The following is a 26532-nucleotide window of genomic DNA, read 5'->3' on the forward strand; positions in this document are numbered from 1 at the left end:
ACAGCTTGACTTTTAACAAGAACTGATGTTCCCTTTAGTATCAGTTCTTGCTAATCATGGATCTAGCAAATCATATTGAGCCATATTCTCCTCCAGCTAGTTACCAAGCAAAAGTGACCCACATCAATAGGAACTTCTGACAACAGACCTCTCACCATTCATTGTGGTTTTCTTTCCTACATTTAGAGTGAACGTTCTAATATCCCCTACCTGGCTTTAGCCATAACCAATTTTGAATGTACCAGAGGAGTGGTTTTTATTATATAATTATTTGAACATATGTACAAAAGCACACATTTTGAAAAATATAAAGCACAAAGTGTCATTCCTATTGTTTCGCACTCAAGCATTTAACATGTTGTTGGGTAGACTGGGGCTAGGTCTCACAAGGTCTGAATCAACCTTATTTGTCATGACTTGGTTCTGGGTTAAGGGAGCACAAGGAGGAATAAAGGAAAGCTATTAGAGTGTTAAGAAAGGCACGGATGTCTTTGTTTGGGAGTTTATCTCGTAATCAAAGAACTGCCTCCAGTACCTTCATCAAAACAAATAGTCATCAGATAATAGAGATTACAGATGGCATGTACTCTGGGGAAAGTGCAGGGATCTGTAGGCTAAGAGTCAGCCACACCCGCTTCCTGAAAGTCCATTCACAAATGTAAAATTCTACCTTGCAAAAGGCAGGAAAGACAATGGCATATTTATAAGAATTAATTGGAAGTGATCTGTGAAGTCCTTTAGACTGGAACATAAAAACAACACAAACTTCCTTCTTAACAGTTACTTGCTAGGAGAGCTCATAGACTTAACAAGTCGTAATAGATTAAGGCAGGCTAAAAGAACTCCCCTCCCCTGCCAAAATAAATCACTGTTAGAAATGGCAATGTGACAGCTTCCTTCCCATAAGAGAATGATTGAATCAGGAACAGGTATGTTTCGGTGGCCCAGATGGGTCAGGATAGAGGATGCTCCCACACTGGAACCACAGAGGCACCAGGTCTTGCGCCAGCTGCACCCACAGTCAGCACCTGAAGGGCAGTTTTCTGTCAATGCTACTACTTCTGAGGACAAGAGCTTAGGTGAGCCATGGGGAACTGATTTTATTTTCTGAGTGCAGAGGGTTTTATTAAAAAATAAATAAATAAGAGTAGAGGTTCTGATTAGTTATGCATATGTAAAGAGAATTTATTCCAGAATAACATTCTTATTTTTTTGGATTCTAACATAGGCCATATCTCACAGTAGAATCCATGAAATATGGGCTTGTGTTACAGATACATTATAAGTTCAGTTAAAGTATAAAGATAGAACTAAATTTAGGCCAGGGACAGTGGCTCATACCTGTAATCTCAGCACTTTGGGAGGGCGAGGTGGGCAGATCATTTGATAGAGGAGTTGGAGACCAGCTTGGCCAACATGGTGAAACCCTGCCTCCACTAAAAGTACAAAAATTAGCCAGGCATGGTGGTGTGCGCCTGTAATCCCAGCTACTCAGGAGGCTGAGGGAGGAAAATCACTTGAACCCAGGAGGCAGAGGTTGCAGTGAGCCATTGCACTCCAGCCTGAGCAATAGAGCGAGACTCTTGTCTCAAAAAAAAAAAAAAAAAAAAGAAGAAGAAGAAGAAGAACTAAGTTTCAAGACTATCTACAAGCTCATGCTTTTATTAATTGTAACTATCATGAATTAACAATATTGCTATTTTAAAAAGGTATTACTTAAATAAACAAACAAAAATTTAATATCACCAGAGGAATATGGAACACTTACTATCACTTCTTCCCAATCACTGTGAAGTAACAGAGATAGCAGGAAAGAAGGTTACCCATTTTGTAAACACACTGTTAGGAAGGTTAATTTCATTTGCCTAATGTGACAGTGAACTATAGCAGGGCATTAAAAGTTTTATTGCAAATTTGTGTCCATCCTGAATGCCACTGGCATATACTACTTACATGGGATAGACTCTTATGTATTGTCACCCAATAGGAAAATAGGCCCTACAAGTCAAAGCTAAAATGATGTGCCTATTTTAAATGACTTTCAAAATATAGTAACATAATGCTAGGTGTTTCATAAGCATGTAAATGATGCCAGAGATTCTGTTTTCTGTAAATTGGAGTTTCTAATATCTGAAGGACAAAAATCTAGTGAGGATCATTACATTTCTGTTTTTCTTTCCAGGATCAAAGAATAGTCATGAAATGAAATCTCTGAAAATAATCACTCTGATTTTACAAAAACCAAAGATCTAACTTTTTTCATCAGCCACTCTGTGACTTTCTTAATTTACATTGATTCTGTTTTCTAATTAGCTAGCCAACACACACACACACACACTTACATACAAACACACACACACACACACACACACACATATATTCACACATATATGTCATAGTGCTCACAGACATGTAGTTCAAACAGACTTGAAATATGCCAACACAGAAAAGAGACTAGAAAATTCTGAAGGAGTAAAAATACTCTGAAAAGGGAAATAATAAACTAAAAAAAAAAAAATCATAATAGAGAATTTGGTTTTAGTTTCATAAATGATATGTACACAAAACTGCCTAGGAAGTCCTTCGGCGTAAAAATCACGTATTTCAATGTTGCCTATAGGGAAGATAAATAGAGTGTTTTGGTTTAGAAGTTACCCACACTATGACCAGCAGGTCAAATCCAGCCCTGGGCTTGTTTTTGAATGCCCTCAAGCACAGAGTGGTTTTTATATTTTTAAATAGCTTAAAATCAAAAACAAACAAACAAAAAAAAAAACCAGAGAGTATGGAACAGAGAAGGCATGTAGCCCACAGATCCTAAGATATGTGATAACGTAAGATATTTAAACTATCGAATGTATTATCTGTCTCTTGAAAGAGCCTGCTGACCAGTAGTTCTCTGACAACCTCAGAAGTATAACAACTTAGGTGAATTCCCAAAAGTCAGAACAAACCATGGAAAAGGAATCACTACTCATTTGTCCCAAGAAGTGGTTCCAGTAAGTCAAAACTGCAAATTATGCTGTTTTAGGACACCCATAAATACAGTATATCTTCTCCACAAAAAAAGAAAATCTATAATACTAACTTTTACTATTAAAATAAACACTGGACCTAACAATTAAAATAGCAAAAGTCGAATGATATTTGTTGTTTATAATTTGGCAACATTAATGCATTTCAAAAACTTAGACATAATTGGCATCAAATGCAAGAAGAAGTAGAAAAGTCAAACTTATAACAAAAACAACTTAAGAGTTAGAGCAGGCCAGGGCTAGTGGCTTTGGAAGGCTGAGGAGGGTGGATCATGTGAGGTCGGAAGTTTGAGACTAGCCTGGCCAACATAGTGAAACCCTGTCTCTACTAAAAATACAAAAATTAGCCTGGCTTGCTGGTGTGTGCCTGTAGTCCCAGCTACTCAGGAGGCTGAGGCAGGAGAATCACTTGAACCCAAGAGGCGGAGGTTGCTGTGAGCCGAGATGGCACCACTGAACTCCAGCCCGGGTAACAGAGGAGAGTCTATCGTTAAAAAAAAAAAAAAAAAGGTTAAAGCAATGGTAATGAAAACATTTCTTTGGAAAATAGTACTTCTATAATTTAACACTGCATTCAAACTGATAATCACTGCAATTCATCAAGTCAATTTAGACATTTCCATCTTATTTTGGATTTCAATTTTAGAACATATTAGAGCTTTAAAGCTACCATTTACCATAAACTGAGGTAGTTATTTTCTCTAGACGCTATTTGGGTTAAATAGGATATATTTTATTATTTTCCTTTGGAAGGTTCTTATCATGTACACTCAGTTTGTAAGTTCTTGCTCCCCCTATGGCTAAAAACATTCTGAGACTGAAATAGCACATGATAGCAAAAGAAACGCAACACCGGGAAAGATCCTCTAGGACTGCATGCCTGCTTCAGGAAGGAGTCATACAATTCACAGTGTAGGAAAGCAGTTGGTCGCATCAGATCCAAGGGCTATTCCCACATGCCTTTAGCATACAGCTTGCAAGCAAATGACTAATCTTTAATGCCCCATGTATAAGGTAAGATGTAGGCTCACAATAATGCCACCTTAGCCTAAGACAAAGAAAAGCCCTTGCCCAAAGGCTTTAGAAAGTATACATAGCACAAGGAGCCCATTCAAAGTGCAAAGGGAACAAAGGCCAGCTGGAGCTGCCCCCTGCTACCCCATGATCCTAAGTACCTGGGGCCCTCCAATGCCCAGGCTAAATCACCACAAGCTCATGGAAATGCCAGGGCCTGAGTGGGTCTCTCTCCTGGGTCTGTCCTCTGGAAGCTAGGCTGGACTAAATTCCCTTGTGGTGGGCACATGAGATTGTGCGTGGTCAAGGAACAGCTGTTTGGAAGGAGTCGCTGGGCCTCAGATGTGTGGACAGTGGTGTCCACAGTAGGTACAAGATTGGGAGACAGAGGACTGGGAAAGAAAGGGGGCTGCAGGCTATGAACCAGCTTTCCTTGCACCGCCTCTCACTGACACCAAACTGCTCCTTGGAGTCAAAGTCTGAATAATAAAACGTCAGTCTTCCAGGCCGTTATGAAGGTGTATTTGGTCAAATAAGAGACTAGAACAAATTTCACTTAGCGATTTGTTACCCTGATTTGTAACTCTGACATGTTTACAGATACTGTGCGGTCTTCGGGTGTTTGCTGTATACCTGTCCCAGGTCCCATCGTGTTCAGAGTGGACTGACTTCCCATACTGGTCACTCCCACCCCTCACGCAGAGAAGATACGCTACTAGTCCAGCGCCTAAATCTCACATGTGAAGCTTTACTGAGAACTTGATGTTTTATGCAAGTTCCACAATTCAGGCTTGCTTTTTGATGTATGCGCTTTCCCATCCATATTCACAGGGAAATAAAGTTAATCGAGTCTCATAAGCTAAGTATAGCTAAACAAATTTCCAGACAGCTCCCCTAAATGCCTCCAGTCATGTAAGGGCACCATCAGTGCGACGTGGCTACAGGGAGAGAGGGTTTATGATTGTAGCCAAAGGGCGGAGGCAGCTGTGGGCTCAGGAAGGTGACGTACCAGCGCTTCTAGTTTCACCTCACGGATAACTCTCTGTGCTCGACTGCATGAACAATCCAGTGTCTGGGTACCCCAGTCATATTCCCAACATCAACCAAAACTAATGATTTATTGAACATTTACTATGGGTCAAGTAATCTTATATTCATTCTCTCTTTTAACCCTTATCACTTGGGAAATGAAGGAATGGAGGGGTTAAGTTCTCACAGCTGGCAAGTGGCTGAGACTTGGGCCTAGCTTTACCTAAATCCAGTTCTATGCTATAGTGAACGTCTTTTAAAATCTTATATTTTTAAATATACAATTTCCTCTTTTTTAAATGTGGGGGAAGAAGAATACTTTAACACTATAATGAGCAGTTAGAATGGCTATATTATCTACACACTGAAAACTATTTATAAAATTATTTTCCTTATTATAGGACATAAAAACTTCAGTGGGCTAGTGTTTTGTGTATTAAATAATGAAATATGTATTGACTTACTTGGGTATAAGGATGTTTTCCCTCTCTTGCCTCCTTAACAAGAGTCTAGGAGAAACTCTTAAGGAGAAGTTTCAAAAAGGAAAGGAGTGGAGGGGAGGGAAGAGGAGAGGAAGACCTTATTTATTTATGAATTGAAGTCAAAGGAGGGGAAGGGAGGAGGGGAAGGGAGGAGGGGGGGAGAGGAGAGGAGAGGAGAGGAAAGGAAAAACCTATTTATGAATTAAAGTCAGGGGAGGGGAAGAGAGGAGAGGAAGACCCCATCCATTTATAAATTAAGGCCAAAATTGGAATTTGAAAAAAAATCAGAAGAATGACAATATCACATCCCCAAAATTACTATGCCTAGAAAATGACATGAAATCCCTGCGGCCGTCGTAACCCTATTGGATGACAGGGTAGAGCTGTCAAAGTTTGGTAAAAGTACTTTGGTCAGCAAAACAAAAACAAAAACAAAGAAGCAAAACCTTGACTTCTATCCAACTAAATGCTGGCCTAATTCAATAGTTTTTCAGCGATAACTTGGAAATAGTCAATAAGTAAAATAAATATTCCTGTCTATTTACCGTTCATTGAAATCCATGATTAATCGCCTTTCACAACAGAAATGGCACATTCAGCTTGAAAAAGAACAATTTGTATTACTTCTCTCAAGATATGCTCTGGATATATGTTCTTTCGGTTCCAGTTTAAGAAGTATTTTTCCCAACTTTTTAAACTTATATATTTATTACATACTTGATAACCAATCCTAAAAATAAATTATTAAAATAAGAAATCAAGATGTCTCATGCCTGTAATCCCAGCACTTTGGGAGGTCAAGGCAGGAGGATCATCTGAGACCAGGAGTTTGAGACCAGACTGGGCAACATAAGGAAAGCCCGTCTCTACAAAAGTGAAAAATTACATAGGCGTGGTAGTGCATTCCTATACTCCAGCTACTTGGGAGGCTGAGGGGGAAGGATCACTTAGCCCAGGAGGTTGAGGCTGCAGTGAGCCAAGATCGGGTCACTGTACAACAGTCTGGGCAACACAGTGAAATCCTGTCTCAAAAAAAAAAAAAAAAGAAAGAAAGAAAGAAAGAAAGAAAGAAAGAAAAGAAATGAAAAATCGAAGGAGGAAGAGGAGAAAGAAAGATCTAAAGAGGTGATGGCCTCCATGAAAATGCCGATGGATGCACATGTCCCTTAAGTCAATGAGAGCAGAACCAGGCTCTGGTGAGGCAGGAGTCACATGTATGTAACAGTATGCCCATTAGCCCTCTGGTCTAGCAAGGCTTGTTGTCAACGGGCGTTAAATAATCTCTTCTTTTTCCTCGGACAGCTTTAATGTGGGGAGGGAGAGACTACGATCTGTCAAGAGTGGTTTGGCTGCAATGCTGTCTGAAGGCGTGAAAATGAACTCCAGGGCAGCTTCAGCATTGGAATAAGAGTCTGGGCCACGTTCAACATCTTTGGTGTTCAATAGCTATCACTACTGTATTTGGCCACAGTTAGAAGGGGCCGCTCCAATCCTCCTTACAATTACTGCTCTAATTATTACATTATACTTTCACAATTTAATCCCTTTTTTTTTGCCTCACTGCCTTTGTGGGGCTAAGTGAGCACCACGGTGTGATGCCTGATGATGTGGCTAGCGGGGCAGCCTCGCCGAGTGCTGCGCAGCTGCCAGCTACAAGCACAGCCAGGTGGGCAAGTCCAGAGTGCTAATCTGGACAGTGACATCTTTGTCTCCTGCTCAAAATCCTTGAAACTTGCTCTCTCCAATATGGAGTAAAACTGAGCACATACATCAATGCCAAGAATCACCCTGCACTTTGCTCTGTTGAGCTTTTGGTAGCATTTCAGCATCCTAAAGAATAATCATGCATAGAATTCCAATTGTTCTAATGATTGCTCAGTAAATAACTATTGCCGAGCTATTAATGTCTAACCTATGAGATTTTTTGAGACAAGGATCAGGAAATTTTTTCACATTGTTAATCTATCATTACCAAACATACTGAAGACCCAAGGGTTTAATCCCCTCAAACCCAAAAACAGGTATTTTCTCAAGGGAGGAGACATTTGTTAGAGGAATTCATCTCAATCCACAACCTTTGGGAACAAAGCTTTAATAAAATGTGGATAAGAGGGCGCTCCAACCAGCCTGCTGTCTGAATCACAGTAGGTTCCCAGCAAATATTTGTTAAATAAATGGGAGTGGTGTTCACATGGAGAACCTCTTGCTTATATCAGCATACTCGGTGCTCATGAATTTATCCCAAAATATTTGCTTATCTTTGTGTAGTTAGATGCAGCGCTGTGTAAACCGAGTTAACAAAATCAAATTAATAACAGATTAAATTGTATATACTCTGTAACCATAAGGATTATATAACTGTTGAACAATGGCTGGTAAACACCCAAAGATTTGAGGTGTGCTTTCATTCTCAAATTTTGCAGTGTTAGCAAATAGGCTGAAGAGATTTCTCAAATGCCCAAAAGTGATCAAAAGCCTTGTGCTCTACAGACCACCATTGTTTTTAGCTTACTCACTTTCCATGTGATTTTATATTTTATTTTAAATTTAAGTATTCTGACGTTAATGCCTTCAGTTTATAGATGAGGATAAAGAAGATAAAGATCCAGTAGATGAAAGATTTTTGAAATAAAATATCAATATATATAGCAACGATGAGCCAGAAATTATACAGATACAGTTATGAAGATATTTAGAAAATTTGTATGTACTGCACACTAACTTGGCTTTGTGTTCTTCATGTAAAACTATGGAAGGCTATGAAAAGATTAGGATTAAGTATCTCATCTACTATGTAAGAGTGTGATGCCTTGAGAAACTGTGCTTTAAGTAAATTTTTTTTTTTTTTTTTTTTTTTTTTTTTTTTTTTTTTGAGACTGTGTCTAGCTCTGTCTCTCCAGGCTTGAGTGCAATCATGGCTCAGTGCAACCTCCAATTCCTGGGCTCAAGCAATACTTCTGCCTCAGCCTTTCCAGTAGCCAGGACTACAGGCACATGCCACCATGCCCAACTAACTTTTAAATTTTTTCATAGAGATAGGGTTCTCACTTTGTTGCCCAGATTAGTCTTTTGAACTTTTGGCTTCAAGGGATCCTCCGGCCTTAGCCTCCCAAAGTACTGGGGTTATAGGCATAAGCCACTACAACTGACTAAGTAAATATTTTGATCTTGTTCTCATCAGCTACAGATTAAGGAAGTTATGTAACAGACAACAAAAAAACAAAGGGAGAGAGAGTACAGCCTATTCCACTAAGGACTGTCACTAAAATCTTCAGTGCAACTGATGGAGAAGAGTTAAATTTCCAGATGCTCTTAAAAGGGAAGGTGGGGGCCAGGCACAGTGGCTCATGACTGTAATCTCAGCACTTTGGGAGGCCAAGGTGGGCAGATCACAAGGTCAGGAGTTTGAGACCAGCCTGGCCAACAAGATGAAATCCCGTCTTTACTAAATATGCAAAAAAATTAGCCAAGCATCATGGCGGGTACCTGTAATCCCAGGTACTTGGGAGGCTGAGGTAGGAGAATTGCTTGAACCTGAGAGATGGAGGTTGCAGTCAGCCGAGATTGTGCCATTGCACTCCAGCCTGGGTGACAGGGTAAGACTGTCTCAAAAATAAAAAAAAATAAAATAAAAAAAAAAAAGGAAGGGCCGGGCACGGTGGCTCACATTTGTAATCCCAGTACTTTGGGAGGCCGAGGCAGACAGATCACGTGAGGTCAGGAGTTTAAGACAAGCCTGGCCAACATGGTGCAACCTCATCTCTACTAAAAATACAAAATTAGTGGGGCATGTTTGTGCATGCCTGTAATCCCAGCTACTTGGGAGACTGAAGCAGGAGAATCACTTGAACCTGGGAGACGGAGGTTGCAGCGAGCCCAGATCGTGCCATTGCACCCTAGCCTAGGCCACAAGAGCAAAAATCCATCTCAAAAAGAAAGAAAGAAAAAAGGAAGGTGGGAGACTGCTCTACGTACACATAAAGGGTTTCAGATTCATGTTTTGTGAAACTATTTAAAAGGATTAGTACTTAACAAATATGACTTCTTATGTACTTTGAAAACTAGCACATCACAGAATTATGAAGGCTCCAAATAAGCTGGTTTCAGTCCTGTTCAACAAGGGACCATTAGCTGCTGATGGTCTATGGTCAGTGGTTAATGAGCAGTAGCGTGATCTGGAGCCGTGGGTTTAGATTTGAATCAGCATCAGGATTACCCAGAGGGTTGATAAAATGCAGATTGCTAGATCCACCCTCAGAGACTCTGTTTAATACACGATGGGGCCTGGGAACCTGCATTTCTTACATTTTCCCAGATGATGCTGATACCACTAGTGCAGCCACTGTACCTTCAGAGCTGTTGGCAAAGAATACAACAGTATAATGCAGTGGTTCTTAACTTTGGCTTTACATTAAGTATCACCCAGTAAGCTTTCAAAAATCCCCCCATCCCTGGCTGTGCCCAAGACCAATTAATTCAGAATTTGGGGACATGAGCCCTGGCATCAGTATTTTTTTAAGTCTTCCACTGATTCCAGTGAGCCAGCAAGCTTGAGAACCACTGATATGTGGGAAGATAAACTTGGTGCCCATAACTGGTTATGAAGAAGGCGTAATTTGTAAACCACTGAGCAGAACTACTGATGTGCTGTGGATCTTCAGTATATATATATATATATTTTTTCCTTCCCCTATTTTCTTCAAAAGTGGATCACAAGAGATCTAAAAAAGTGACACCTAATTTTCTGCCAGAATATATATCTATAGCTTGTTAATGAACTGAATTCTGTATCTGTAGATTACCAGTTTAAAAGGGCATAAACAAATTTCAGTCCTATTTTTCTACATTGTATGGGTGCAGTAATGTTATTTATAAATCTGGAAATCTAGGAAGTTTGGGGTACATATCACTTATATATGTTGGAGGTATATTTTATCATTTAATGACTTTTTATTGGTATAATTTGAAAGTCTTTTGATAGCAATTCATTTAAAAGTTAGAAAAAGTATATCTAACCATAAGAAAAAAAGAAAGACAAAGAGGTAATGACATCTGTCTAGAGCAGTGGTTCTTAAAATTGTTCCGTGGACCAGCATCATCATCAGCATGACCTGAAAATTGTTAAAAATATACACTCTCAGGCAGGCCCCCTCCCCAGATCTAACGAATCAGAAATTCTGGAGGTAGGATTCAGGAATCTGCATTTTAACAAGATCTCCAGATGATTTTAATGCACACTCAAGTTTGGAAATCACTGGTCTAAAGTATTTGTTATTTCCATGCTTCTGTAAGAAGATCCAAAGGGGTCAAAAGCACTTATTCCAAAGTGCATTTGTATAGTTGCTATATAGACTCACATAATATAATAATGTGGGTCTATATAATAATAATAATATGCTCTAATAATAACTATGTTCTTATAAACTCTACCCAAAGTTTATTATCCTTGCACCATTAAAGCTTAATGGTAAGAGGAAAATTAATAGGTATGGAGTATATCTGGGGGAATTTTATCCTATAAATCTTCCACTACCAATCGTAATCTATTTCTCTTTTCTATTCAAGATAGAATTAAGACTATGGAACTTGACTTATAAGAATAAGAAGTAGGAAAAACAAAAAACAACCCATCATGTGAGGTTGGAAGGGGGGGGAAGGTATTCCCAGGTCCAACACTAACCTTGAATTGTCCTCTTGAAGAATGCCTTGCAGGCTTCACAGGAAGCTACCCCATAGTGGTACCCAGAAGCGATGTCACCACACACTAAACACAGTCTCTTGGGCATCGAGTTGAGCATGTATTCACACTTGGTCTGGGGATCTTCCACAATGGTGCTGGAGCAGTCATCATACAGTTTTCTGACAGGCCCACTACCTCCCAGGATAGGAGCAGAAGGGTAGAGAGGTGGCGAGTCAAGTCCGTTCTGATGGCCATTCATGGTTGAACTGTAGCTCCCACTGGCGTCTGACGAGCCACCAGGGCTGTGGTGGTTGACGCTGTCCGTCAGGGAGGCCGGGCTGGAAGGTTCCGTCTTGATGAAGGACGAACAGCTGGAATCAATGTGTCGATCTTTGTTTGACATTCTGCAGAGAAGCCTGAGATTGACAGAGATACAAACAGAGAGAGAAAGAGGAGAGGGTGTCAAACACAGAGACCAAAAGAACAAAAGAGATGGTGAAAAAATAGGGAAAGGAAAGGGAAAGTTAAAAGGAGGAAAAAAAAAAAAACAGAATTCATACGTTAAAAACATTGCTCTTTGAGAGTGTTTCCTAAGGGCTAGGGACTACACATCATTCATTCTCTAGTCAATACTTCTTGTTCTACAAGAAAGTAATCAGCATAAGGGCATGACAGGGTTACATCAAAGGGCCCAGACAGGCCGTAAACCAAAGCTCTAAAGGGTCCAATTGCTTTTATTTTACCTTTCTCTTGGAGAACCAGTGTCAATATCTAAATTAACTCTAGATTCTAAATTTATCAATGGAAGAGGTGGTGATTTGCAAAGTCTATACCATTTCTAAAATTGTATTTATCCTCACTCTACCTTTCTTTCCTCATTCTGATGCTGCAACCATTTTATTATGAGCAGAATAAAACTTTTGTTTTCAAGACTGAACAGATGATCCTCAGCTCTGTAATTACTGTTTGTCAGCATGCTTCCATAAGCATAACTGTGTCTTTTATTGATCTGACTAAAACACATAGGGAATATATCCTCAATCACTTTGTTTCTTTATTTAAATTGCTCTATTTCATAGCCATTCGGCAATATAGAAAGACATCAAGTATAAAATTCCAGCCAATATTTAAAGATTACTTCCCAAAGTCTGCAAAACTTAGCGACTGATCACCAGTATTGATTAATAAATACGTGCATGTGTTTCTTGTGTGTGATTTGCCATTGTTTAAAAGATGAATCAGTAAAAGCCATTTGAGTCTTCAGTATACCTATGAGTCCATAAATCTGATAGTATATTACCTGATATTATAAAATCTGATATTATATTTATATTCAGTAAAATAGAAATGTATCAAATTTTGTCCTAAAAAAAAAAGATATTTCCGATGGACCTTCACCCACTTCGTTCTGTCATTTAACATTATTCTTCCTAAAAGGAAAAATGTCAAAGCTTCTATTCTGACACACTGTTTCTCCTGTCTAGAAGACACACTTCAACCCTTTGGTTGGTCGAACTAGTGACCAGATTTCTGGAAACGTAATTAGATGAAAAGATATCATTGGTTTTATTTTCTTTTTGTTTAGCCATTGTGCAAAACCTCGTTTAGCAAAATCTCTAAGAGCCTTCTGAGAGCCCACTATAGAAAGAAGAGGTGACAATCAAGAAAAGGACTTGAATAATTGCTTCCCAGTGAAAAGCTGATTTATGGGAATCCCTCTGGGTAATGGTCATTCACTAGAATTTGGGGGACTCCTCACAAGATAACCAAAGAGACGCAACTATCTCTTTCACCATACATCTAATGAAATTTGATCACTGAGCACATTTTACACCCTCCTCCAGGTTCTCTTTTCTCCATTGTTCTGTTACTTTAAAATGAAGAAATACATGGAACTTTTCTGGCAGAAAGGTTCATGTCACTCTTCCAAGAAGGCGTTCTCAAAAGCAAAACGTTGAGGCAAGATTTGCCTCTTACCAAAGATATTTCACTTTGAGAAATTTCGCACAGCTTTCTAAAGTCAAGCAGTATCAAGATGTGAAGAAAGCAAATAGGAAGGAGAAAGCCACCAAAATATCTCCTTGCTTTCACCCGCCCACGTGTGTTGTCCTTTCCTCAAGAACTAGCGAAAGAAAAAAATAGCCCCCTCGCCAGCCTGAACTACGGCGTCCTCTCTCTCCTGCATCTGCTGCCTTGTACCCGTCACTGCTAATGAACGTTGTAATTAATAGATCGCTCTCCTTGTCTCCTTAGCACTCTGGGCTAAGCACTTCCCTCAAGTCAACGTTTGAAAGAAAACGGGTCGGCACTGACTTACAGCAGCCCTGCGAATTCCTTTTAATTTAGAGCACTTACACCACCACTTCACTTATTACCTTATAATTACTGGACTGCGCGCACATACATTATGATCTTAGACTAGAGTTAGAAGTTATTAGGGTACTAAACCATGCTTGCTCCCCTTTCCTCTCTCCAGCACTGAATTTCTCACAGCTATGACAATTAACTCTTTCACCATCTGCCTACAAGGCACTGTTTTTTTTTAATTTAGAAAATGGTTTTTTTCATCCAGAGGAGAGTTCCTTGGAACTGCTTGATCACAAAATATATGATGATTTCTTCAAGCACTCTTTTTTAAAAAAATTTTTTTTCCCTCTCTCTCTTTTTCTGTATCTTCTATGGTCATTTTCACCCCAATTTTTCTCCTTCAGGCTCTTGCTCATAGACTTGTAAAATTTGCAAAACTCTTGATTTAAAGAACAAAGCCAGAAATTACCCTCCCATTTCTGGATCAGTTATTTACTAAGCCATCAAATATTTATGTGTCAAATGCATGTCGTTAAAGTCCCTGAAAATAGGGACTCTCTAGCAAGCTGTCTCATACAAAATCTCAGTCCATAACTTGGTAATAGCCTGGATAAGGCAAGGAAATTCAGGAGGTACAAGCTGCCAGGGAGGTCCTTGGAACAGAAGCAATATCTTCTCCTAAACAAGGTCTGGCCACTGGAGCCATAAATGAAAGTGAACCAAGTGGATTTGTGCTGTAGGTTGAACATGTTTTTGCCCTGCCATGAACTGCTTCCTTAATTAATATCTTTTACCCAGTGGAAATAGTAAAAGTCAGAACTGCCATTTATCAAGTGCTTGTTATGTGCCAGGCACTGAGCTGAGCTCTTTACAAATATTACCTCATTGACTCCCCAAGAGAACTTCGGAAGAAAGGTATTTCTCTTTAGGAAAATGAGCCTCAGACCTTTCAGAATTTGCTGAAGGTCATACAGCCAGGAAGCAATACAGCCTGAATTTGAACTCAGGTCAGACTCCAAAGTCTAGAGCAGAAATGTCTTGAAGCCAACAGAGTTTTCAATGGTGTTTATTTGCTCTATTTTAAAAAATAACCAAGCCAGGAAGGTAGAGGTGGCACGCAGAGATACGCTTTTCTTTCTCATCAATGACATCCACAGACCACCCATGAATGGAGAAGGGCTGAAGAGACCACCGCACCGTGCTGGCTGCAGGTCTGTCCTACGGCCTCACCCACCCCAGGGTTTGGAGTAACGCCAAAACAGAATCTCTGAACGAACACAGTTGTCTCCTCATTACTACTTAGCTCATTACACTGAACACTTCCTAGACACTATTATGTTATAACCTAAAACTACAGCGAGTCTTAATTCTCTGCCTCTCTGTCTCTGAAATTCTACAGCTCTATTATTCAAGCCTGAAATATTCACAACTATCTATAAATTCAATTGTCAGCTGGTGGGTTTTATTCTAGACTTCACTTCAATCTAAAATTAGAGGCACTAAAATTCACATTAACTCTAAGAGGAATGTAGTGAATAGGACTTTATTTCAAAAGAACACCTTTTTGTCAGAAAGAGCCATTTTCAAGATGATGGCTTTATCTGTAGCCAAAGAGAATAAGCCCAATTCCACATTGTGCTGTTAATGCAGAAATTTTAAGTCACATCGGATTAATAAAAATATAAATTTAGTTAAGAATTATGAATAGAAATAACCTGTCGAAATAGGTGGGAAATATTTATTTTAAAGCCTTAGTATGGTTACCATTATGATTTTAAGAGAAATAATGAAACGAACAGGGAGTAAGACCAGCTAGCTCCCTTCCTTCCCAAAACCTCTGAATGAACCCCGAGAATAAACTGGAGGAGAAATAACGATGTCAAGAATAACCTTTAGTTTCTATATGAGACACTAGATTTGAGGAATTTAACAGACTTCCTGAAATTTCAGGGCTTTAAAAAGCATTTCAACACAATTTGAGATACAGCATCAAATAATTCTGATGATCATACTTCAACCTAGAAAGTCATTTCCCAGCCCTGCTTAGGTTCAGCAAGGGTAAAAATTATCTTTGGTGTAGATACTAATGATCAGGCAAATAAAATGTCTCAGTTGTTTGACTATTCAAAGACACAATTTTTGAAAGTTAATTAATGGTGTGTAGATGTATGCACATAGAGAGAGTAAGAGAAAGAAAGAATAAGAATCAATTAAAGTTGCTGCTGTAGGGGAAAAAAGGAGAATCTGTGTTAATGTTCGATTTACATTGTAATTATCAAGCTTAATTGTTTTCGGAGATTCCACCTACAATCAGGTAAATGTGGGATCGTGAATGAACTGCAGAATTTTGAATTTCCACATGCGTGTGCTGATGTTCAAAGTGGTCTACATTTCGATGGTAGGTCTGAAGCTCAGCCAGTACTTTTATTTGTTAAACATTGGTATAACAATAATGTTCCATAGGGCTATACATTATTAACCCTTTTATTGAAATACAAGTTCTTAACAAGCAGCTGCATTTCATCATATGAATTTTACACAGATCTTGAATTCATTTGCTACTGTATTTCCCCACTAAAACAAATATATAAATAAATGGGAAAATGGGTGCATAAAATTCTCATAAGGAATGTGTGTACAGGTCATCTTAGATCTTGCTTGTTACACGAAGGCAAGTTCTTCTGCAACTTTTATTATATTTATACCAATAATGAACCTTTTGGTAGGCTAAATAAATGTCAACTAAAGAAGTCAACACATTTTCATTTCTTCTTTGTCATCCTTAAGGGCCTAGAAAGGTCATCACTATAAATTCCAAATGCTTTAAAAAATTGTTTTCAATATTTTTGTGTAAGGACACAACACAGCAAACCTGCAAGTTTACATACAAATACCGAGACAAGAAGAGTTCCCACCTCCTCTGTATGATTCAGCGGAATCATAGAATTTCAGGAATGGAAAAGAAGTTTATCAAGTCCCACCACCTAATCACTACTGATTCAAAACAAAACTGAACCTATGGGGATCGGTTGATTTTCTACATTCTGAAATCACTAGACTAAATATTTAAGTATTTGTGTTTTAAAAAATAGAAAGTTCTTAATAGCATACTCTGTGTGTGTGCGTGTGTGTATGTGTGTGTGTTTTATGTTTTTAGAAGAATACCTCTAGACTAACGCTGCAGCTCCCAGAGGTACAGGCTTCAGAGCCCATGACCCCAGCAGCTCCCATGGCAGCCTGAGTTACAACTTCAAGCACGCTACTTTACAATGAGCTTTTTCCCTCCCCTGCTTCAACTAATTGCACTCTCGTAAAGTGGCAAAATGTGAATCACTTAGTAACAAAATGGGCACCAGCTGCTATTGTCAGAGAATGGTGATGCCGAAGAAAGGGAAAGCAACCGAATGAAGTGTCATGTCAGAAATCAACGGTGCAACGTGTGATTTGAGAAAACATGACTACTTTACAGAGACAGGGTGTCATTATGGCATCACAGTAATACGATGCTTTGACAACTGCTGGGTCTAACATATCATCATTGCATTAAGGTACACTGGCTTAGTCGGGAAAAGAAGAGAAAGGATTTTTTTCTTTTAATAAGAAATATCTTAAGGTCTGCCTGGTTAACCTAACGGAAGGAGATCATTAATTGTAAAGGAAGAATTGTGAATCCTGACCCACACGCTCAGAAAGATAAAAACACATGGCAACTTAGGCACACATGCTTCTGTATAATTTTAAGGCGTCCTTTAATAAACGCTGAGCCCTATCTAATAGAGTGGATTTCCGAATATCAGAATCACAATGATTTAGTAGTGCTGCTTCTTGATTGTTTGAACAAATAACTTGTGCACTTAGTCCAAAAGACTCTGTCTAACTTACTCCATCAAGAATAAGAGTAAAGAAATGACCGTCCTCAAAGCTGGTGCCTGAGTTGCTGACAAGAGACAGAGCTATGTAATATGGAGACATGGGGCCGGCCTGCTAAAAAGGACAATCAGAGCTGAAAGCTCTCCTAACTCTGTAAAAGGCTCTCTGCTCAACCCAAAAAGGAAATTCAGTACAAATAATTAAGACTTCCAACTTATTTCTGGCCGATTCTTGACATAAAAGTGTCTCATGAATTATAATTTCATACGTACTGACCAAACTCTTACCAGGAGGACCTCATTGAAACCCTATCCGCTTTTAGAGTTGTAGAGTTCAATGATCCTTCTTCATTTAATTTTTTTCTAACATTGGGTTGATCAACTATCCTGCTTTTGGCAGCAAAATCCCATGTCCTGGGTACCACTGAATCCCAGGTAAACCAGGATGGTTTGTCTCTCAATCTGACATATAAAGATACCTATGAAATCCCATGTCTTCACTCTTACAAAACCTAAGGGATTTGGAAATGGAGACAATTCATTTCTTGTAGCAGAGGCCCAGAAAGACAGAAAGAGAAATGTACTAATAAGATTAACTAAACTAATGAAGACTAGGGGTGTCATAAGCATGTATGTGTTTTAAGTGTCTGTGGACACAGCAGCATCTCGTTTTACTACGCCATGCAAGCTGGAAGTGACTGCTGATTTCCTTACGTCATCCAGACTATTTTACATGTAGGAAATTGCAGTTGCTTCAATTCGTATTGCCAGGTGATTTCTTATGCTTCCTGCTTTATAAACTTTATTAATGGGAAAAGAAATGGTCCTGTGATATCACAATGTGTTGCACATTATGATTGTTGACAGTTTCTGTATTTAAGGATTCGATCTGATGCAGAGGCGCTTAGTGGTGCAATTTATCCTTAGCTTGTTTTCTTGGACCTATTTCAATCTGGGGGTGAGCATCTCTTGTTTATGGCTCTAAATACAGTAAGTGAGCTACTGACAAATCAATAAAACTGTTAAATGCATAATAATGCCGAGTAATTGCATACATGATGTTTTGCATAATTAACTGAGCTTTTCTTTAATATAATGGGCACTCATAGAGCAGCTATAAGTCTATAAAATATACACAGTTTATATGAACCATGATTCTGCTTAAAACTCTGGCTAATCATCTACATCGGCTTTGAAGGGAAAGCTCTCCTCCACTGCCAAGTCCAAATCAATTCTTATGACATTACTTTATAACTAACATGATATTTAACTGATGATGGTTATTAGCTATTATACAGATTGCATTCAAAAACTGTAACAGTGGTGGGGGGAGAATATCATTTAGTTTAAACAAACTTCTGCCATGTAATCAATATTATTGAGGCAAATTAAGTGTTTTAACAAGTGTGTATATTTGCCCTAACACAGCTTAATTAACTATATCCTCACAACTGTTCAACTACATGACACCGATGGATCTGGAAAGAGAATCTCGAAAACCTCCTAGACAGAAACAAAGATGCAGAACAGATGGAAAAATAAGCATTTTGTCTTCGATCCCTGAAAATATTTCCTACTTTCCACAAGTTACTCTACTGTTAAAGAAAAGCCTGAGGACAGCAGGGCTTTGGAATAGTGTTGTGCTATAGTCAACCCTTTGGGTAGTAGATGTCCCAGTATTGACCAGGTCACTCTGCTCACGGTAGAGTATAACAGCCATAGGCAATGGGTCGGGACCACCACTAAAATGAAAAGTTTCTACAAGATTAAAAAAAAAAATTACCTAAGATAAATCGTTAAAATGAAGCTTACAATATATGCTGAATGTAACATTTATTCGGTGTTAGAGATTTACTACGGCATGAGCAGACCTCCTCTGCAGTAAGCTTTCTAGGGGAAAGCTATAGTCTCCTACTTCTACAAATCTCTGGTCTTTCAAACAGAAATATGGATCAATAAAGTTTGCTTGTGTGCAGACAATTCTGTTTTCAAGCAGTCAAGGAGCACACCGAAGAGAACTTGACACAACAGAAGGGGACTGACAGCTAAATGAAGACCTTCCCACAGCATCGCGCTAGAGAAGAAATAAACAGACATTCAACTCATAGAAAGTCTATGAACTGATCTTTACAAATTACAATTGAATATAGATGCTTTGCACACAGGCACTCCAGTGATAAGAGTTCACAAATCAAATCCAGGTCAATGAAAGCTCAGGCTTCCTGAGTTTCCCTGTCCTATTCTCTGCTACACTGAAACAGGAAATGCAAATGCTATCAGAAGTTGAAACAAGGATATGGAGATCATAGTATTGATGTCGCTCTTTACTCATTAAGAAAATGTTTTGAAAAAGCAATTACAATGACCAATAAACCAGCTGCCTCTACAGACATAGGCCAGTTCACTAGGAGAGGAACTCTAAAAAGTACTCTGCAATTGAGTGAATCACAGTGGTGAGAAAATCTAAATGTTAGGTAATCATTATTGAAATAAATGTTGCTTCAAGCACATATGAAAATTTCTGTGTTAGATGGAGATTTACAGTATAATCAGAGATAATAAACCACATCTGTTGGGTGGCAGTTAAACTATATTTATATTTTTACATTAATAGCTTAGTCTGCAGTAGTTAACATCTGGATGTAAATGCAGCTGGTCTTGGACGATCTATAACAGAGGTTACTTTATATTGTTGGTATCAGGTGTTGTCCAGCTGAAATAGGAGAGTAGTGAAGAGGCAGGGAGGAGGGGAACTCAGCTAATTATTAATCCAAAAATTTCCTTCTCTATCTTCTTTTTAAATAAACATTTCAATGACTAGTTACTTGAAGAGAAAGTAAAGCTAAAACACACAAGCCTGTATTTGCAGGCAAGGAAAAATAACATATATCTGCACATATATTTAATTTAAGCCATGGAGATGACTAAGGATTTGTAGCATGACAGGTTTTGTTAAAAAAAAAAAAAAAAAAAAAAAAAAAAAGAATTATTCAGCAGCAAGATAGCATCCAATGAAGCCATCGAAAAGCCCAGAGTTCAGATCAGGACTTGCTTGTTGTCTGTCACATTCAGAAATCCAAATACAAACATGCAGAGAATAATTTCTAAATATAATTTGCTACTCTAAAAAATCTACTTTAAAAAAGAGACTATACCAGAGACTCCGCAGCTTGCTTTTCTTCTCTTCTCCTTTCCCAGGGAGTCCTGACTTCTTGCAGCACTTGACAGAGTAGGAGACATGGGTTCTAGCTCTGGATCTAGGCACTGTGTAACCTGAGGCAGTCATTATACCACCCTGACTCTCAGTTTTCTCATTTACAAAATGAGAGTATCTGCCTACATGCTTCCTAAAGAATTCCTGCCATTTTTAAAAACCATATATTCTACTCAAATAAAATCCACACTGGCTTGTGAGTCTGATTAGACCTTGAGAGCAAGGGTTATTGTACTAAGGAACACTCTTCAAACTCCCAAACTTCCATTTCCTTCTCTGCTACTGCACTGAGTCACCATTCAGGGACATGGCAGGGCGTGTATGTGTGTGTGTGTGTGTGTGTGTGTGTGTATGTGTGTGTGTGTGTGTGTGTGTGTGTGTGTGTGTGTGTTGCAGGAGAATAAGTAATTAAACAAGACTCACTCCCAGTAGTCTACAAAAGGAGAAACAGAGACGTGATCATTTTAGGGGAACTGGGGAGTGGGACTCTTGGTTTTTTCCTAGAAATGGTTCTCTTTTTGCTCATTACATTTTTGGTGGGAGGCGTTGGCGGAAGGGCAATTCCCTGCAATCAGTGTTTAAGTGAATGTTTGTCCCAGTGTGTGACACCACGCTGTCAGCAAGCAGCGGGGAGCTGTGGAGTTGTTACTACATTTGATTTGACTGCCAGTAGGAAGCTTCATTTCTACCAACTGTTAGTTGCTCGCTCAAAGAATCTTCTCTTCATTTTTGAAGTGATTTTTCCCCCTCTCTTCTATTTCTCGTTCCTTGATGTGTCGGAAGCCCAAATGCCATGTGGATATGTAAGAGGTAACCTTAGTTCTTGGCCCCTAAGCTTGTCAGATCTGAGAATCTGGATGTAAGGGACCCATGCAAACTGATCAGTGTTCCTCGTCTCCCATTTAGCTTCTCCAGCAACTGAAGACTGCGTTTTAATTCAGACTCCCTAGACCATCCCAAGGTCAACAGAGGTATAAAATGATTCTGCCACATTGTGGCTATGTCTTTAAACACTGTAGGGTTTATTTTAGCTAACAGAACAGATATTTCTGCAGCCCTTATTCAGCGAAAATAAGTGTTGCCATTTGCCTTTTCGTGAAATTTTGTTGAAATCCGTGCCAGTTTTGGTGACTGCTTCTGGCACCTTTAAAACATTTTTCTGATTTGGTAACTTTGGTAATTAGGAATCTCAAATCGCACCTCTGACAACAACTTCTGACAATGAAAAGCATCTTCAGAAAAACACGAAAGAATATGCATGAGTGAAAAGGGTAAGAAAAAAAGAAAAAAGAATCCCTGAGAGATATTAAGAAAATTCAGGCTGAATGAAAAAGTAATTAACACTAAAGAGCTAAAACTGTAATTAAGAAAAATTTCATTAAGGGGAGGCAGGCAAGCCTGCTTTTCTAAATATGACAAGGTGCTGTGTAAAAATAAAATAGAAGCAGGTTTCGGTGAGTGGAGCAGGAAAGCCATGTCTTTAACCAGATCAAATTCTTGAAATTGGCTGTCAAGACAGGATTGTTGTGATTTATACCCGTCTATCAAGTGCATGAACGAGAGACAGAGAGAACAGAGGCAAGCTGCTGTCGCTTCCATTCGCAAAGAACCTTTAATTTCCACAGCACCATCTGTTACCAAATCTAATTCACATTCCCCCTTAATCTGGTTTAGTTCCATAATACTAATTCTTCCCCAACCTTTATGAACACAAACGACACAAAAACATAACAAAAACAAAACAACAAAAAGCAGGGCTTTGGTTCTTGGTGAGTGAGAAATTGAATATTACAGAGTTAAGGTGTTAAGGCTCTGGTGACTTATGTGAAGCAGGCTCTCTTCCATTAAAATGTATTCCTGGTAAAGGGGATTTGTTTTCAGCCAATGTGGAGATATGAAACTGTTCATATTTGGGGTAAAAAAAAAAAAAGATGATATAAAAGTAGGCCGGGGACATGAAAGCAGAGATTGTCACAAAATACAATTGTTGTCAAGTTTAGTCACTTTTAGAACTGGCTATAAAATCATTTTGTCATAGCTTTCATAAAGAGAAAGGCTGAAATTGTATTTTTGGTAAGGAAACTTGAGAGAGTGATGTATATATTCAGAAAGAGTAGAGGAGAGGAGGGCTGGGGAAAAAGCCTAGGAGAAGTCGAAATGGAAAACAATTATATGTATCTTAAAATAAAGAGATGCATATGGGTAAACACACATTAACTCCCCTCAATCTAAGATTCTATTAGCACATCCTTTTGATTCACCATTGCTCCTACTCTTAGCCAATATAATAACCGGCATTCACAATAATGAGTCTGCAGAGCTATAAAATTAGAAAGTGCTTTCTGCATCAGAGAAAGATTAAACTATGCTCAGTAAAGATTTAGTGTTAAATGTATTTTATTGCTTTCCAAGTCTGTAGAAATTTGTTATCTCTAAAGGCAATAGTACATAAAGATCCACAGGCATCTCTTACAAAATGCAAAAAAGGTACCATGTGAATGCTGGGGTGAGTCTTGATTACATTTTTAGTCAACTGGCTCACTACCTAAGTTTTCTACGACCACTATAGGAATTATCCTTTTGTTCTTTAACCCAGTATTACAGAAGACTAGCTAGGTTATATAATACCATTCCCTTAGTTTCAGAAATAATTGGAGAGACTGTGATATAAAATTTGTATTTGTCACAGGTCTGATTATTACCCATAAATACATTTTTATAGAGAAGACTTTAACAAGTCAAGTCCATAGCTGAAGTGACAGTATCTTAATACCCACTTTTTTAAAAATCAAAAATGTTGTGATTGAGATTGGTAAGAAAAAAATTCTCATTTTTCTGATTAATTAACTATACAGATAATTTCAACTATGAGACATAATAAAAGTCTGATTTTTAAGAGATGTGGTAGATTATGAAAGGAGATAAACTGTTTTATAACACTGAAACAAACCAAAAACTTGAGACCTGAATAAATATGCCTACCCACACAAATATATTATCTATATACTTCCTATAAAAACATCAATGGATGTCATAAACAAATGTAATTGATTAAAGATTATACAGATTATAAAATATAAAGCAACACTCAAGATTTTCATTATTCAATAAGGAATATGCTAATTCAGATATCCCTAAATTATAATATGTATTCTATAATTTTTAGAGTTTCTATTTCAGTTGCAAATTAAAGAAAATTTTCAGTTCTTCACACACATAAGAGAGGCTAAAATTCATAAGATCGACAACAATAAATGCTGAGGAAGATGTGCAACAACTAAAAATCACATGTGTTGCCAGCAGGGTATAATATGACACAACCTCACTGGAAAAATACATGTTTGGAAGTTTCTAATAAAGTTAAATGGGCACCATATCACAGCAATTCCACTCCTAGATATTTACTACAAGTGAAAATATATCCCCACAAAAAGAACTGTTTAGGAATGTGAAGCTCAGCTTTATTTATAATAATAATATTAGCCAGGAGCTGAAAACAAATCAAGTGTCCATCACTAATGAACAAATAAATTGTGAAATATACTTGTGTATATACTTGAAATATACTTGTGTGACAGCCTGAATGTGTGCTCAAAGGAATCCTAGTCAAAGATAAAAAGAAACAAACTGTGATAAATACAATGGCATGGCTAGATCTTAAAAACATCCTGGCTAAGTAAAAGAAGCTAGATGTAGTAAGAATACATACTCTAACATTCTGTGACGTTTCAGAAGAAAGAAAACTAATCATCAAAACAGAAATCACAGTGTTTTTCTGGAGCAAGGAGTGGGGGTTGCCTATAGAGGAACATAGGGAAATGTAAAATTACAGGCAAAACCCAGTTCAAATTCCAGATTTTTATCTCTTAGGTCAGCTCTTTCCTTAAGTAAGGCCTGCACTGAAAAATAATCTACTGACTTGAATAAGGTGCTTTTCACATTCTGTTTTTTAACAACTTACAAAATCCTTGCAACTGTAAACATAACACAAATGCATTCATGTGCATATTTTGAAAGAAAAGAAAGCTAAACTTCTTTCATTCACCATTTTCTTCCCTCAAAATATTTCCAATAATAAAATGGCTTTAGGAAATAGGCAATATGTGAGTAGCCATAATGTGTCAATATAAGTCAGTCAAGATAGGCTTACAAATTTTCTTCGTTTGGTTTGGTTTGGTTTTTGTAATAAGGAATTAGATGTTATGAAATAGAGAATAAAGAAAAATGTAGGATTTAGTAAGTAGAAATAAGAAAAAGAGAATAGTCATTTGATTTTTAAAAATATAGTTAAGCTATAAGTACACATATACAAAGTACAAAGTATTAGGGAGAAAAATATCACATATAAAACCTGAGAGGTAAAATGATACATTTCAAAACAACTGTATAATGTCTGAAAGGCTATCAGGAAAGCAAACTTGCAGAGCAACTTCAATAAATTTAAAAATTATTTTATTACCAATTTGCCAAATGCTTCTGATGTAGGGACACCTAGATGACTTTCCTTAGCAGGAAAGGAAATATATCATAGAGCACATTTATTACCTTCTTTAACTTTCACACACACAAAGGTTACGGCATTTAGTATTAAGGAGAAACAACATAATTATATAGCTAATTCATATTTTCCTGAAAAGGGGTTTCTGCATATTAATAAAACTCTGTGTTTTAATAAAACCCTGAAATACAAGTCTGGCTAAGTTCACCATTCAACCCTTTCAATGGCTCTATACATGCTACAGGATACTAGATCTCTTAACCAGGGTGTCCAGACCCAGCCTTCCTTAAGCTGGGCCTTTCTCTTCAACCTCAGCCTTGTATCTTACACCATCATGCATGGTGAAACAACATGTCAGTCAACAACAGGCCATAAATATGACACTGGTCCTGTAAAATTATAATGGAGCTGAAAAATCCCTATCACCTAGTGACGTCATAGTGCAATGCATTACTCACATGTTTTTGGTGATGCTGGTGTAAACACATTGCACTGTCAGTCATATAAAAGTATAGCACATACAATTATGTACAGTAGGTTGTATTGATAATGATAATAGACGAGTATGTTACTGGTTTATGTATTTACTATACTTTGTAATCATTATTTTAGGAAAAATAATAGTTACTTGTAAAACAGCCTCAGGCAGGTCTTTCAGGAGTTATTTCAGGAGAAGGCATTGTTGTGATAGGAGGTGACAGCTCCATGCATGCTTCTGCCCTCAAAACCTTCCAGTAGGACTGGATGTGGAGGTGGAAAACAGTGAAATTGATACTCTTGACCCTGTGTAGGCCGAGGCTTGTGGTGTGTGTGTGTGTGTGTGTGTGTGTGTGTGTGTGTGTGTGTCATAGATTTTAACAAAAGAGTTTAAAAAGAAAAAAAATCTAAAAAATAGAAAACCCTTATAGACTAAGGATATAAAGAAAAAAAATCTTTGTACAGCTATACAACATGTTTGTGTCCAAAACTAAGTGTTATGATAATGTTTAAAATTTGAGCAGCGCAGTGGCTAAGCACAGTGGCTCATGTCTGTAATCCCAGCACTTTGGGAGGCCAAGGCGGGCAAATCACCTGAGTTTAGGAGTTTGAGACCAACCTGGCCAATATGGTGAAACCGCATCTCTACTAGAAATACAAAAATTAGCCAGGCGTGGTGGCAGATGCCTGTAATCCCAGCTATTCGGCAGGCTGAGGCAGGAGAATTGCTGGAACCTGGAGGGCGGAGGTTGCAGTGAGCCAAGATCGTGCCACTGCCCTCCAGTCTGGGCGACAGAGACTCTGACTCAATTAAAAAAAAAAAAAAAAGAGCAGTTTATATAAAGTAAAAAAGTTACAGTAAGCTAAGGCTAATTTACTATTGAACAAAGAAAATTTTAAAATAAATTCAGTGTCACCTAAGTGTAC

The 26532-nt window shown here is 38.1% G+C and overlaps 1 protein-coding gene across 16 annotated transcripts in view; it reads right to left on the reverse strand.

The window, feature by feature from the left end:
• ESRRG (estrogen related receptor gamma) overlaps positions 1-26532 on the reverse strand; it is a 644467-nt gene that overhangs the window by 168768 nt on the left and 449167 nt on the right. For all 16 annotated transcript variants that reach the window (XM_074385196.1, XM_010340941.3, XM_074385195.1 and 13 more), the window contains one exon: positions 11241-11656. In XM_074385196.1, the coding sequence (XP_074241297.1) occupies positions 11241-11643 (403 nt within the window). In that variant the 5' untranslated portion in view covers positions 11644-11656. The remainder of the gene's footprint in view (positions 1-11240; positions 11657-26532) is intronic.

The sequence above is a fragment of the Saimiri boliviensis genome, chromosome 14 (genome assembly GCF_048565385.1).
Source record: "Saimiri boliviensis isolate mSaiBol1 chromosome 14, mSaiBol1.pri, whole genome shotgun sequence".
Taxonomy (NCBI): Eukaryota; Metazoa; Chordata; class Mammalia; order Primates; family Cebidae; genus Saimiri; species Saimiri boliviensis.